Source organism: Lissotriton vulgaris, chromosome 6 (genome assembly GCF_964263255.1).
Source record: "Lissotriton vulgaris chromosome 6, aLisVul1.2, whole genome shotgun sequence".
Classification (NCBI taxonomy): Eukaryota; Metazoa; Chordata; class Amphibia; order Caudata; family Salamandridae; genus Lissotriton; species Lissotriton vulgaris.
In genome coordinates, this window is record NC_141694.1 from 200,654,947 (window position 1) to 200,670,914 (window position 15,968).

A 15,968-nucleotide genomic window follows, 5' to 3' on the forward strand; every position below is an offset into this window, starting at 1 on the left:
TGGAAAGTAATTTTACTTAAATCCCCACCAAATTAAGAGTTCTTTGTTTACAAATCCCATTCTAGAAACAGATTTACTCCTCCTGCAATTGATTTTTTTTAGGTAACCAGGAATGTTTCACAACTTTTTACGTCCTACCTAGGCAGCCCTTGCACTGCCTCTTCGAGACATGTTGTATACACTTTGGAGGCTTACAGCCCACCCACTGCTTTTTTATTATCTACTTGGATTGTCCTTTAAAAAGGCTTGCTTGCTAGTGATTAATCTTTGCTCTTTGTCCCTCCTTTATGTGTGTTGCTTCCTTCCCTGGAGCGCTGCCCAACTACTGGTATCATTACACTTTGATATTTATCTATTTGTTATTTGGCACAATCTTTCTTTGTTTCCTGCTCATGTTCGGTGAAACATCCCTTTTGGTGCATTCCTCATGAAGAGTGCTTGTGTTTTACCTTGGTGCAGCACAGTTGTAAACACAGCTGTAAAACATGTTCTTATCTAGTCACATTTGAGAAGCATTCGAAAAAACCAAGATCAAATGTTAGGTGCTGTTTTCACAGTGCACGTGTTCTGTGCCTCAACCCCTCTCCCTCATTGCTGCTAGTCGCCTCCTTTAAATCATTGCTCACCACACCCTTTCTGCTGAGAATGCTTGCCTGGATCACCCTGGTGCTGGCAGGCTGACTCTCTGGGGGAAATGCTCCTGCTATGGATTATACTGATTCACAGAAGGAAACCGCCCATCTCATGATCCTCCAAGCAAAACAAATCCTTTGATCTTTGCACTCGCGCTATGATGTCAACAGAGGCACTCAGTATAATAATAGTACAGCCAATGAATCATTTTCATCCCACATTGTGGTCCACAAACCATGCAACTTGTTTTTTGTCTGAGGTATTTTAACACAACTAAACAGAAAAAAGTGTATGGTACGATAAATTGAATTAACCGTGGATCCTCCAGCTTACGACCCAGAGAGAGGTTGTTTTGGATTCTCAAGCGACTGCTTTCAAATATACCATGCTTCTGCTGACTAATAATATTCAGAGGTCGTTCTCATGTGCAAAAATATAACTTGCAGTACTTGTGCAAAATACAAATGTAACAATCTAACAGGTTTTCACCTTTTATTGTATTATCTGCTTGAAGATGATCTAAATGTGTAATACCAACTACATTGTTATTATCGATCATATCCTATTACAAAACTGTTCCTTATCTTTCAGTTTTGACCTTCACCTCTCTGTTTAAGAGAGTTCCATTTAACTTTGATTTGTCCTCTATAGGTTGCCTCCTTATTGTGTCTCATTTAGTGACTTCAGTTACGGTAATTTCACAGTTTACTGTGACCTTTGCACAATCATTTACTTGCAGGGAAAATTTCAAACAAATGTAAACATCTAAAACCATCATTGATAAATGACAGCTTTAAAACTGTGAAGAACCATTAAATGCTTAAAAGGGGTAAAAGCATTGGATGTGTATCGTCATGGCAAAGTTGTGTTAACGTTCTATTAACCTGTGTAAATTATATATAAACCTTTTAGTGTCTGGCGCTCCTCACGCACAAATGGTGGAAAAGTATTATAGCAGGGCAGTGCTTAGAGGCACACACTGATGAGTCAGCATTGGAGTGCAAGGAGTATTGTATTTGCGTTTATACTGCGCTTTTGTACCTCTTCTAAGCAACTAAGCGCTTCCGGAATAGACAATTAAATAACTACTCTGTCATGCATGATTGGAAGAATCTTGGGTGAGATGTGGCCTATAAGTGGCCACGTTTGGGAGTATGACTTTTGGATGAGTTTGCCGTTCATGTTGCCACAGGTATGTCACAGCACTAGATTATATGAGGTAAGGCTCAAAAAGTTTGGGACATGGGGTCGCTGTTTGTATAAATAGATCAATGATAATTTATAGTTGAAGCCCATTGAAATGTTTGTTTTAGGGTACAGCCTGTTCTTTATTTTCTTCTTTTAATTCTCTGTGATTGCTCATTTTCTATTTTCCCGTAGGTTGATCCAGAGCTTCCAATTCTGTGTAGCATACCTGGATGTTTCTATATAATTACACTCCACATAATATCACTCAACGCAACATAATTCAACACCACATAATTCCACTCTACTCAATACCACATAAATACAGCCCACATAAAACCAATCTTTACCATATAGCAGCAATCTACATAAATAGACTCCACCATACCATATAATTCCAATAAGCATGATTTCACTCAATGCCACACAGTTTCACGCTACACAATTCAACCCCACACATTTCCATTCTACACCACATAACTCAACACCAAACCATAAAATTCAACACAATTACACAACACACCACATACATCCAATCCACACCACAGAATTCCACATCATGCCCCAAAATTCAACAGCACACCACATAATTAACTTCCACTACAACCCACTCCTCATCACAAATTACCATTCCACATAATTACACTCCGACACACAATCTCACTCCACATAATTCCAGAACACTCAATGCCACTTAAATATTATCCACATAATTTCACTGCACAGCATGCCACATAATTCCATGTAACACATCCACTCCACATCACACGATTCCACACCACAAAATTCCAGAGCTAACAATTCCAATCCAACCCACATAATTCCATTCCACACCACATACCTGCACTCCAGTCATGACACATGGGTAAAAGACATTGTCATTTACAACGCCAATAGCATTAACTCACGCAAAACGAGACCTTTTGGCTTTGCAAGTGCTTGTTTTTAAAGAGGTGCACATTCAGGGAAAAAGCACATAAACTATGATCTACAACTGGGATGATGTACTCTTTATAAATATCATGGAGGATTCCATACCAGCCACAGTGGCACCAGCTGGCAGAGCTGTGCTCATAGGAGCTACTCTGTTATTTCATTGGCTCCCCCCTCGTTTGGATGTGGTGTCCCCTGGAAGAGGTTAGAAGCACTGACCACACCAACCCCCTCATCCCATTGTCCCTCCAGCCATGATAGTGTTACAGAAATGCAGTAGAACTGAACACTGCACCAGAATTTGTGCTGCGGGTGTGGGACAATTTCAGTAATGGCGGTCGAGTGCTTTGAGTGGAAGTTTGGGCGGGAGGAGAGAAGATAAATGCACCCAGTTCTGCCAGCCAGGAAGTATCTGATCCTTTTCTTTTCTTTGAGTCAGAATGAAGATAATTTACTTCAAACCTTATCAATACACAGCCCCTGAGAGCAGGAGATAAGCCGCACAACAGACATGATCACTCATTAACAAAAGGCCTCTTCTCACGTGCAAAGAAGCCAGATAACTGTCAAGAAGGTATACTTCCCTTCCTCCCTGATTAACATCAGACAGATACTTCAAAGTTCAATGTCAACTTTCCACTCTTATGAAACCTACCTGTAGGCAGCGAGGCTGTCCCGGCTCCTCGGATACAATGGAATTTCTCCTTCTCTTCTGGGTCTTCGCTCTGGATCTAACTCATACTACAGGCTTTACGGTATTTCCATCACTTCTAATTTCATATTTTATTGTCTCATAATGCCCTCACTGCCACTGCCTCATCTCTAATGCAACACCAATGTGGTCTCTCTTTTCTAGGTTCGCAGATCCTCGCTGGACTCTGGTAATACTTCAATTTCAAGCCTGATCTAGACAAACGTTACTAGTTCTACTTCAACGCAATATATATTTACCATGACAATTATCTTTTTAAAATAGTTTATGATGTCGGCGGCGGCCAGCCCACGCGCGACATCCTGGAGATAAACGCTGGTATGTACTTGGATGGTTTAATCTGGGAAGAGCTGAACGTCTACAGTGCCCAACTGTTTATTTTCATATTTGAAGTTGACCTTTAGTACAAATAACTTGTCTGCATTTGCTTTCTCTGACAAAACTAAAAATAGTGATTATCCAACGATTGGGTATACATGCCTCTTGATGATAACAACCCATGTTATCTAATAGGTTAATGGGAAAAAAGACATCTCTTAATGACACTCAGCCCACTACTTCTTAAAGTGCCAGATTTCTAAGAGCTGGACATATAAGATAGCTTCCGGTGTGTATGAGTACATGCAGGACGGCATTGCAATATCTGGAGGCTGGAGCAGAACAACTTCTGCCCACGATATACTTCAGCTGTAACAGGTCTGTTTAAAAAACACAGGGCTCGATTCACAAAGGTAAACTGAGATAAAAGTCTAAGTTTACAATGTTTGGTATTCATAAAGGGCATTTACGAGTTGTAAAGTTAGACTTTTGGTCTCAGTTAAACTTAAGACTAAAACGTAAGGTTTAACTGAGACAAAAGTCTAACTTTACTACTTGTAAATGCCCTTTGTGATAACCATTGTGAATCGGGCCAAGTCCTACCACCAAAGAAATGAACATGATATAAAAATACTGACAGGCTGATGGCATCAATCAATGAATTAATGAATGTCCTTATCCCTTGTTTGTTTTTGAATAAAATATCTCAATGCAAGGGGTAGAACAAGAAGAAAATATTGGGGACACATACATTTTATTGGGGTGTATACAACGAAGTGCGCAACCATCAGACATACTCAACCCTTAGATATAAGACTTCTTTAAATCTATTGCTATTTCTTTGAAGGCCTTTAATTCATCTTGATGTCTGCAGGTGGGACGCTGCAGTACCGCTTCAGTGCAAAGGATATGTAAAGACTAGAACACCAGTCCATGTGCAACTCAAAGCTCGTGATCTTAATCCATCCCAAACCAACTTTAAAAGTAATTTAGAAATAAAATTGATTGCCTTTTCAGCTTCATTCTTATTGATGGAGCAGATGCATTCCATCAGCAATTTCTTCCCACCCGCTCTTAATTTTGCTGTCAATCACAACTATGTTCACCAAGTCAGCAATGGCTGCTGAGGAGCATCACAAAAAAGTTCCATGTTTTTAGGCCAGGCCTGGAGACAGCTTTAGCTCTCTTGTCAATGTAATATTATCCACAGTATCATGATAAAAATACATATTATTTACAGCCATACAATGGCTTTCCGTCAAGCCCCTTCAACCATTGGTCTGTTTGAGTTTCAGTCACATTTTGCTTCCACCCACCACAGCATTCAACAATGGGCAATGGATCAGCCTACGTCAGTCAAGTGTCAGGGGGGCTACGGCGGAGGAGCATCTCCCCACGGCTCTGTGAGCAGGTGAAAAAAGTAAAATGAAATGATAATAACGCATTGGTGTTATCATTTTAATTTTCCGTTGTGTTGCTCAGCCGGTTAGGGGCAAGGCGGGACTGGGCTGTATCAGAGGAGCAGGCGGAAAAGTGGTAGCACTCTGTAAGTGCGCATGACAGTTTGGCCGGCTGTCTTCAGTGGGCCAACCAGGCATGCTCAGCTAGCATGTTCTCCACCGGGCTGTGTTGCACAGCCTAGGTGGAGAACATGCCCAGGCTCCCAGTTCCTCACTGAGCACTAAATCACAGTGCTCAGACCAATCATAACGCTGCTATCAGCAGCATCATGATTGGATAGGGGAGTCTGGAAGCCTGGGTGCTTCCTGTAACTGCTTCCTACCCATGGAGTCCTGGAAGAGGGCGAAAAGGACTGACAGACAGGTATGTGATTTATTTTCATTCTATCTCCCCCACCTCTTCCCTCCCGATACCCTACTTCACCACCACGGTTAAGTAGCAGCCGCCACTGCCAGGGGCTCTCATGCTCTGTGTAAAATGCAACTTGAGTGACCACATGTGCACAGACATTTATAAAGGAGTACACTTCAGTCACAGGGCAGGCGTGCCTGGACTTCTGGACCACTATTTTATTTTTATATTTTTGATATTCTTGCCAATATTTGTGCATATTACTTATGTTTTTAAAAACAAATGCATGTTAAAAAATTAAGATGGCCTGACCTCCGGTTTTTGCCAGTGCATGTTTAGATTTAGACTCATCATCTTCAATAGAGAGTAGTGCCATCTGAGAGATATCTTCTACTTTGTCTATATAATTTGCATGTTCACACGTGTCTTATTAATATTGTTTAGATATTCCAAAGCTCTATACCTTGCGTCCAGATCGTAATGTCTACCCTCACGGAATCTGTTGTGGTGAATTTTTCTGCTGCAGGCCACATTAGGGACCAAATGTGATTTTCGCTCCTGAGTAAATCGCAAGTGACAAACAAACTTGAAAAACCAATCAGAACCATGTAATCTAATACAGAGTCTACTGTCTTGAAAAAATACTTGGGGGTATATTCATGAATTTTGTGGTGCAGGGAAGCGCAGCAAGTCGCCTTGCTGCAATGCCTGTCACAGGGAAATTGCAGGAATGCCCCGTATTCATTCAATACAGTGCATTCCTGTCATTTTCCCTTGTGCTACCACCGTTTCGGCAACCTAGCGCCAACGAGGCACCCTTGTTCATGGTGCAATGGTGTCTGTGTTGTAGGATGGAATTCATTTGTGCATGAAGGGGAACCTTCCTGCACAAAAACAATCCTGAGAGGGTTTTTCCTCTTTCTATGTGTGCTGCAGAATGCAGCACTCATGATAGAAAGAGGAAAAAACAAGGAGAAATAAAGATATTTCTCCTCGTTACGCCTCTTCTGGGGAGGCATATCTTTATGGTGCATTCCCAGGGGTTTACAAGTTCTTGTTAATCAGGGAATGTTTCAAAATACATGGATGTTGTGTGGGAACACCCACATAAAACCCATTGTAATGCCTTCCTGGCACAGAGTAATGCAACACTGTGATTTGTGCTGCGTTACATTATTCGAGATTTTTGAAGCCACACAGGGCTTCGCAGTGTGATCTTGCATGCTTTCATAAATCTCATTTTACAATTGCGTCCCCCTTGCACCACGTTGCGTGATGCGGGAGTGATGCAAAGGGGCTCATAAATGTGCCCCTTGGTTTATTAGCTGTGTAGGGTGAAATTGCATCTGACAACCAAACTGACAACCCCTTATATCCCTGTGATCTAACGCAGAGTCTAGTGCTTTGAAAGGGATCTTGGTTTATTAGCTGCTTAGAGGTAAAACATTTGTTGCATGAGTAATTCATTGAAATAATAAAAAATCTGGTCTTTAGAAACTGCATGCATTGATGCTGGGTTCAAAATACCCATGATTTCTCCAAATAAGAAAGTAAATGAAACTAACAAATGTACTTGTGACTCATAATGAATCATAACTCAGATCAGTGTCCCACACCCCTGAGGCGGAAGCCGGGGGTTGTTAGGCAGGAGGATTATTGCTGGACAATTGCTGCTAATCATTTTTAAAATCTTAAATTTCCGATCGAATTTTAAAAATCGTCATTTTATGCTGTGTGTTTTGTTTATGATTTAAAATAACATTGCACTTTACCTAAAGCCCAATCTCTGCCTTGTACCGATACTTCCCCCTCGCACAGCAGACTACTTGCTGGGGCGAGAGAAGGCGGACGCCATCTTGGTGGAAGGCAGGGACAGCGCTCCAGTTGCTGGCTGATCCCCGCCCTCCCAGCTGGCTTAAAACCCACTTAGATCCACGCGGGGCACAGATCAGTGTCCCACACCCCTGAGGCGGAAGCCGGGGGTTGTTAGGCAGAAGGATTATTGCTGGACCATTGCTGCTAATCATTTTTAAAATCTTAAATTTCCGATCGAATTTTAAAAATCGTCATTTTATGCTGTGTGTTTTGTTTATGATTTAAAATAACATTGCACTTTACCTAAAGCCCCAATCTCTGCCTTGTACCGATACTTCCCCCTCGCACAGCAGACTACTTGCTGGGGCGAGAGAAGGCGGACGCCATCTTGGGGGAAGGCAGGGACAGCGCTCCAGTTGCTGGCTGATCCCCGCCCTCCCAGCTGGCTTAAAACCCACTTAGATCCACGCGGGGCACAGATCAGTGTCCCACACCCCTGAGGCGGAAGCCGGGGGTTGTTAGGCAGAAGGATTATTGCTGGACCATTGCTGCTAATCATTTTTAAAATCTTAAATTTCCGATCGAATTTTAAAAATCGTCATTTTATGCTGTGAGTTTTGTTTATGATTTAAAATAACATTGCACTTTACCTAAAGCCCCAATCTCTGCCTTGTACCGATACTTCTCCCTCGCACAGCAGACTACTTGCTGGGGCGAGAGAAGGCGGACGCCATCTTGGGGGAAGGCAGGGACAGCGCTCTAGTTGCTGGCTGATCCCCGCCCTCCCAGCTGGCTTAAAACCCACTTAGATCCACGCGGGGCACAGATCAGTGTCCCACACCCCTGAGGCGGAAGCCGGGGGTTGTTAGGCAGAAGGATTATTGCTGGACCATTGCTGCTAATCATTTTTAAAATCTTAAATTTCCGATCGAATTTAAAAAATCGTCATTTTATGCTGTGTGTTTTGTTTATGATTTAAAATAACATTGCACTTTACCTAAAGCCCCAATCTCTGCCTTGTACCGATACTTCCCCCTCGCACATCAGACTACTTGCTGGGGCGAGAGAAGGCGGACGCCATCTTGGGGGAAGGCAGGGACAGCGCTCCAGTTGCTGGCTGATCCCCACCCTCCTCTACTCCCTCTACAAATGAACAACACCTCCCGACGGCGCAGCGAGCGGGCGCAGCGGGCGCACCGGCAGCGGGCCGAAGGCGCGCCTAAGGCAAGCCCGTCTGCGCCCGTCCGCGCTAAGACCGCGCCGAACGCCATGCCCCCTGGTCTTTTCAGACCCCACCAAGGAGGTAAGGCCATTACCTACTCTAGTAATCATTTGAGGGATATAAGGAACACTTACTATAAAGCATCTGGGGCTTTTTTAAGCTCGTGCTGTCTCCACTTTAAAGCAGACTTTTTAATAAACTTACAATCAGTTCAATGTCCAAACTGTAAGTATAAACTGACACTCCCCTATCCTCAACAACCACAATACTTGCCTCAAGTACACACCACGGCCAAACCTATACAATGTGCGTTAATTAACGCGCGGTCACTTACAAAACATAAAGAAGACATCCACGAACTCATTCTAAGCCAAGACCTAGATATCCTTTTTATAACGGAAACATGGACAGATCCAGCATCCGGCCCTGATCTCCGAACAGCTGTCCCGGATGGATACTACGTGATCAGGCAGGACAGACCACTAGGGAAAAGAGGAGGCGGTATTGCCATTGTATATAGAAATAATTTGGTCACAAGGATAGAACCAACTAACCTTGATTCAGCGGAAGCTCTAACTTTCTGCATCAGACTCTCCCCCATGCAATCCTTCAACGGCATTCTTATTTACCGCACTCCCTCCCGCGAACCCCCTTTCTAGCATCCCTTAATACCCTGTCAGAACCCATAGCAGCTCATCCTGATTACACAATATTAGGTGATTTTAATTTCCACCTAGAAAACCCCACTGACAGAGACGCATCAACTCTAGTATCTGACCTTTCCGCAGCAGGCCTCAAACTACTGAATACCGCTCCCACCCACCAGGCTGGGCATACACTCGATGGCATTTTTTCCACCAATCCTTATATCACCCCACCTTTAGTAAAACCATTAACATGGACTGACCACTCTGCATTAATCTTCACCATTAGGATAAGGGATGTCAAAAACACACACCTCAAAAACCCTGTCATACAATTCCGAGGCTGGAAGAAGCTGGATGACCAAACCCTACACTCCACCCTGCTTGTCACTCAACCAGGGGATACTTCAGACCCTCACACTGCCTCAGAGAAGTATACAGCTTGGCTAAATGATGCCTTCCATACACTGGCTCCTTTAAAATCTATACAATCAAACCGTAACACACCCTCCGCTCCTTGGTTTTCTGAAACCCTCAGACTGGAAAGGCAACGCTGTCAAAATTTAGAAAGACGCTGGCGTAAACTCTACGATAATTACGATAGAGATGCCTATAAAAAAGCGCTAGCCATCTACAGATCAATGTTAAATACAGAAAAACAAAGATACTACACGGAGCAAATAGAAGCAGCTACAAATTCCACTAAATTACTCTACCAAGTGGTTTCAAATCTGTCCACCCCACCTACTTGTGCCACTATGGAACCATCCCAAAATCTGTGCAACGAACTGGCAGATTTTTTCAAACTTAAGGTCAACGACATATTTTCCAAATTTTCTACAAAGCCTACTTCAGAACCTACCAGTCATAATACAAATCACTCCCCTACTTCCACATCTTTATCAGAATTTGCTCAAATCACCCCTACTCAGATAATGGAAATTATAACAACTATCAAATCAGGATCACTACTCGATCCATGTCCACCTATGATCATCAAACCAGTGACCAACTTGATAGCCCCCATGCTGACTAACATCTGCAACGCCATGTTTCGCTCAGGGTCCTATCCTTCGGTTTGGAAGAAAGCAATTATCAAACCGTTATTAAAAAAAATCAACCTTGAACCCCTCTGATTCTAAAAACTATCGACCTATTGCATGCCTTCCTTTTCCCTCAAAAATATTCGAGAGAATCATGAATCATCAGCTGGCCAATTATATTGACCAGAATAATCTTCTTGATGATACTCAATTCGGTTTCAGGAAAGGCTATGGGACCGAAACTGCCCAAAAGCAGCAGACGAGGTCAGAGTAATCATGAATCAAGGAGGCGCAGCAGTCCTGATATTATTGGACTTGTCTGTGGCTTTCGACACAGTCGATCACAACATCTTGATCGACCGTGTTGGAAGGATCGGCATTCAGGACAAGACCAAATAACGGCTAACCTCCTTTCTTTCTGGCTGTGAGCAGTCAGTCAAACTGGGTGACTTCATCTCCCCTATCTTTACCTTGCCGTGTGGTGTTCCTCAGGGATCCTCGCTAAGTCCGACGCTATTCAACATCTATGTGTCGGACTTGGCGAGGGTCATTAAATCCTACGGTATAGGTTTAACATCTTATGCTGATGATACCCAGTTGGTACTGGCTGTTCATAACAACGGAAGAGCGGTTGCAGCCAACTTCCAAGACGGAATGATGGCCATCAGCTCTTGGATGGACCACAATTGTTTAAAATTAAATTCAGACAAGACGGAGGTCATGATATTCGGTAGCTTGACCCCGTCTTGGTCCCCAGAATGGTGGCCCTCGGACTTAGGCCTCCCCCGACACCGGTGAATAAAGTCAGGAACCTAGGTGTTCTATTTGATAATAAACTGTCATTTGTAAGCCATGCCAACGCGGTAGTCTCAGCATCTTTTTACACTCTGAGGATTATTAAGAAATTATTGCCGTTTCTCCCAGCCATCGCAGGCAAAACCCTGATGTCAACCTTGGTTTTATCTAAGGTTGACTACTGTAACGGTTTGCTATTAAACGCCCAAGCACAAGTTCTGAATAAGCTACAACTTATCCAAAACTCTGCTGCCAGAATTTTAACCCACACCCCAAAATTCTCGTCTATCTCTCCGATCATTCGACAACTGCACTGGCTTCCGATCAGGAGCCGCACAAAATTTAAGGCCCTATGTATCACCTATAAGGCCAGGAACGGCACAGGTCCAGAGTTTTTAAAGCACGCCTTCTCTGTTGATACGCCCAAAAGAGCGTTGCGCTCTTCCTCTGCCAATCTGCTACCAATTCCCCGCACTAAAAAAGTGAACTGGGGGGATAGACGCTTCACGGTCGCTGCCTCTAGGCTGTGGAACACTCTCCCCCTCCACATAAAATCTTGCCCTTCCCTCATGATCTTCCGGAGACAATTAAAAACTTGGCTCTTTAACCAGTAAGTCCTGATTTCCACGCACTTGATCTGAACAGCGCTGAGACACCTTAGGGTATTTGTTGCGCTTAACAAATTGCATAAATAAATAAAATAAATAAATAAATAATGTTTTTTAAAATTTATTATGAACACATCTTGCTACATACATCAAAACACACATACAATTACATTAAAATAAACATCTAAGAAAGAAAAAATAAAAGTTACTTCCCTCATTCTGCAGCACGTCCTCGAAGGTCTCCAGTCCCTGTCTCCAGACTCCTCCGAGCGAGAGGTGACATCACACAGCCAACTCCGTTATCCAATCCAGACGCAGCATGAGTCAAGTGTCTGGATTGGCTCGGAGCAGGCAGCCTCAGCGCTCCAAATGGCACTGGAGGCCTGACCATGAGCGAGCTACATATTAATAGTGTAAAATGTTTTTTCAAAAGCATTTCAATAACATGCCAAAATGCATGCAGATTATAATAGGTTTCCGTTTTTATGTCAGGATGAAGCCTATGATTTTGAACCTGCCAAAACACACTGACACAAATATGTAGAATTACAGAGAAATCAAGAATGTTAACAAGACATTACTAGGGGAACAAAGAAGTGTGAATATTTAATCACTTTGTTGTAAAATATCCTCTCTATAATTAAGTTACCCTGGAGAATGAGTTCACTTGTAACCTGGAGACATTCAGGAATTTCTTGAGTTACAAATGAAAAGTGTTTTTTTTTTACATTTTGTTTTTAATCATTGTGTTTGATGTAAATACGCAAATCATATAAAAATGTATCATATTCAGGATGAATTGTTTTTTTTAGTATTATTCAACAGATGGCAAGATGACGTTTTAAAAGTGAATTTAATGTAATTTTTGTAAATGATAAGGCTTTGAGTGGCCGATTAACTCTGATATTCCTGTGAATTTGTACCGATTTCATCCCTCATAGGAAACATTATGCATAGTTTGGACCGAGGAAACTGCGGAACAGCCAAGGGGCATATTATCAAGGACCGGTGTTAAAATTATCGCCGTTTTATCGGCAAGGAACTGCCGATAAAACAGAGATAATGGGCCTTGTTAATTCCCATAGAAGCCCATGTTAACACAAGAACATGGGCTTCTATGGGAATTAACAAGGACGTATTATCAAGCCCATTATCGCCGTTTTATCAGCAGTTTCCTGCCAATAAAACTGCGATCATTTTAACTCTGGTCCTTGATAATATGCCCACAAATTCTTGCAATCCGGCACGTTTATTGCCAGAGGAAATTCGAACATATCTCAGGTGCCTGCTCTACTGCTTGTCTGCTGCCCTAAAAGTCAATTTCAAACCACTGTGCAGTATGCATAGAGTTTTTTTGTGTCACAGAAATTCCTGCCCTTCTGAGCACTTTTTAGGTCGAGGGACCTATAAGCTGCGCAAAGCGCAGCTTCCGGTCCGGAGATCTTATGTTTTGGAGTAGGGCAGTTCAAACCCGCCTCTCTGCTCCGTTCGCTTCCATTGGCTGGCTTCCTAAACGGAGGCCAGCCATTGGAAGAGAAGGGAGTCACTCCAAACAAGCCCCGTCTCTTTCGGATTCGAGGGCGTAAGTTTTGCTGTTCTTTAGCCCGTGACGTCGTCCGTCACTCAGGACAGCAAAACACGCCCCCGAATCCGAAATATTTCGGAAGCTTGAGGCCGCCATTTTGCTGCTAGTAAGGTTGAGGTAGGCTGCACTCGCTCTCGTTCCCGCCGTCTTTTTTCCCGCCCCCTCCCGCTGTCCGTGTCTTTGTTCCCCTCCCGCTGATGAGATCGTCTCGCTGTCCTCCCCGCCGTGTCTTTTTCCCGCCCCCCCTCCCGGCACTCAATAGAGCTCTTGTATACTTTAGTTAAAATACAATCATTCACGTAAACTGCCTTCCTCAGGGGGGAGGTTGCTTCTGTTACCTTGAAACCACACTGCTTTTAAACCTTTATGTTTGTCTTCCTCGTATATTATCTGGCCCTATTCTAGAAATCTACGGTAACATAATATAAATCCCGCCCTCCTCTTTTTGGAGTTAAACGCAAAGAAACCCGCAAGAAGTGAAGGTCACTCCCTCCATCCGTCAAGGTCACCAGAATGTATGTCATCACTCTGAGATGAAGAAAAACACGGGAAGTAATGAAAAGAGGGACGGGCAAGAGCAGGCTCTGGATGCCGGAGCGTGCTGCATCACCTGAATTAATAATACCGCCTACTGATATGGATTGTAACCTAGCGGCCGCGCATCGCCATTGCTGTCCATGGCGACTGGGTGCTCTGATATCTGCGGGCGGAAGGGAACGTGCCAGCTTCCCACAGCAGAGTGTGATTTCCGCAGCCAATGCACGGAGGCAGGAGAGTGACGTTGAGAGGGGAAGGCGAGCAGGGCATCCCCCGCTCCCCTCCAGCAGCTGCTGCCACCTCCGCCCGCACCGTGATGCACTGAAGAGGAAGCTGCAGAGACTTGCAGCGGATCACGTACACACGGGAGGTAGAGGGTAGAGCGAGGCAGAGGCGTCTCCGTTCCAGGGCTGTGGAGATGGGGATCATCATCCCTGTCTCAGGGAAGGGTCAGGGGAGAGGGGGCAGCGACTTCAGTGAGAGCAGGAGCCACTTCCCAATCACAGCAGAGGTCGTGGAGAAGGATATTCGGGGGGGGAGGGGGACATCACAGTCCCTATCATAGCGGAGGTAGATGCATAATCAGCATAGGAAGAGGATGCCCTGCCCCCTTCAAAGGAGGGTCCGAGGAAAGGAAGGGCACAGTCACAGCCACAGAGGAATGAGTCACCGTCCTCGTCACAGGAGGCTGAGGAGAGCTGGAGGGGGCACAGTGCCTCTCGCGGGGAGTTAGGCAGCTGTGAGTGGGAGGCGGGGCCCCATTCTGTGTGAGAGCGAGAGAGTGAGTCCCCGGACGAGTACCACAAGAATCGTTGGAGGACACTCGACTTATCCTACAGGACAACTGGCAAAGTGTCCTAATTTGCTAATTTGCTATTTAAACACAGGTGCAGGCCCAAAATGCTGACATCATCCTTATCGCACCATTGGAAGCGAAAACACATTAATGAGTTCGAGGGAAACATTAACACTGGGAGAACCAGATAGTTAAGGTGGGTACCCCGCTGTTATCACCGCCAGTGATAGAAACATTTATTATTATAATCAGACTCCCCATAAACCGTGGGCACGCGAAATACTAATGAGTCATAGGCCCTAGAGCGAGCAAGGAAATTCTCTCACTGGCTGCTGTTTGAGTATTAAAATGGAGAGATAATCAAGGTTCAGTGGGCCCCTCGGGTCTCTGAACCCTGGCGCCACTGCTCTTGCTGCACTAATGGAAGTTTCACCCCTGGCAGGTGGATGCCATTAACGAAGGAACTGAGATTAGACAACGGTTTAAACCTGGATCACTGCTCTGGGCCCACTGCACTGGAGTCCATCATCACACCTGCACCCTTCAAGACCCTCCCATGATGCTACCCTTTCTGAATCCCCACCCTCCTATATCTCTGCGTCACATCCTACGCGGTGACACACTTGCTCCTCCGACAAGAATGTATTTTCCGGGAAATATTGAGGTATGTCTAGCTCTAGACGAAGGTACCATGCGCAGCATAGAGTCGCCTTGTGCTCTACTAATTGCACAACACATTACGCTCAATGACGTAAGGCAAAAGGATGGGGCTAACAGACGGAATTTAAAGAGGGCCCCTGAGTTTCCCATATCTCACAGATAAATATAGGCCTTCCATAGGGGACAGGGACCCACTGGAGGATTTGAGGAAACCCTATACCACAGGGGTAGCACTAGCTGTACTTTACGCCCCTGATTACACCAACATATTGCATCGTAAGAAAAATCCCGCTCGGCTATTCTACATGTTTCTACATGGAGGAAGTCATATTTCTGGTGAATGTCGGTGCTGTGCAACAGGGCCTCAAATCACAGCAGTATCTTGTATATTGTAAACGGGATGCCAATTTTGCAGGGTTGCATGCAATTCGTGTCCCCTCCATTTGTCGAACACAGTCCCTCTGTGTGCTCCCTTAACTCTGCTAGTAAAGGATATATGTTCTGTTAACAGTGAAAACGAAAGCCGTGGGAGACGTGACCATGACTGTAAATGCTCATAGAAAACCTGCATTGCAGCATATGGGGTCTGTGTTCTGAAGCACCGATTACTCTCGTCTTCTCAGCCCTCCCAGCTGCTCCAGCCGGGTCGTGTTATTAGAATGATGACCTC

General features: G+C 44.3%; 1 protein-coding gene across 1 annotated transcript in view; it reads left to right on the forward strand.

Annotated features, from left to right (window-relative positions):
• Positions 1-1,990: 1,990 nt before the first annotated feature.
• Positions 1,991-15,968, forward strand: part of LOC147707018 (meprin A subunit alpha-like) — a 131,442-nt gene continuing 117,464 nt past the window's right edge. The window contains exons 1-3 of the mRNA XM_086926244.1: positions 1,991-3,506; positions 3,608-3,632; positions 3,728-3,781. Coding sequence (XP_086782370.1) covers positions 3,396-3,506; positions 3,608-3,632; positions 3,728-3,781 — 190 coding nt within the window. The 5' untranslated portion in view covers positions 1,991-3,395. The remainder of the gene's footprint in view (positions 3,507-3,607; positions 3,633-3,727; positions 3,782-15,968) is intronic.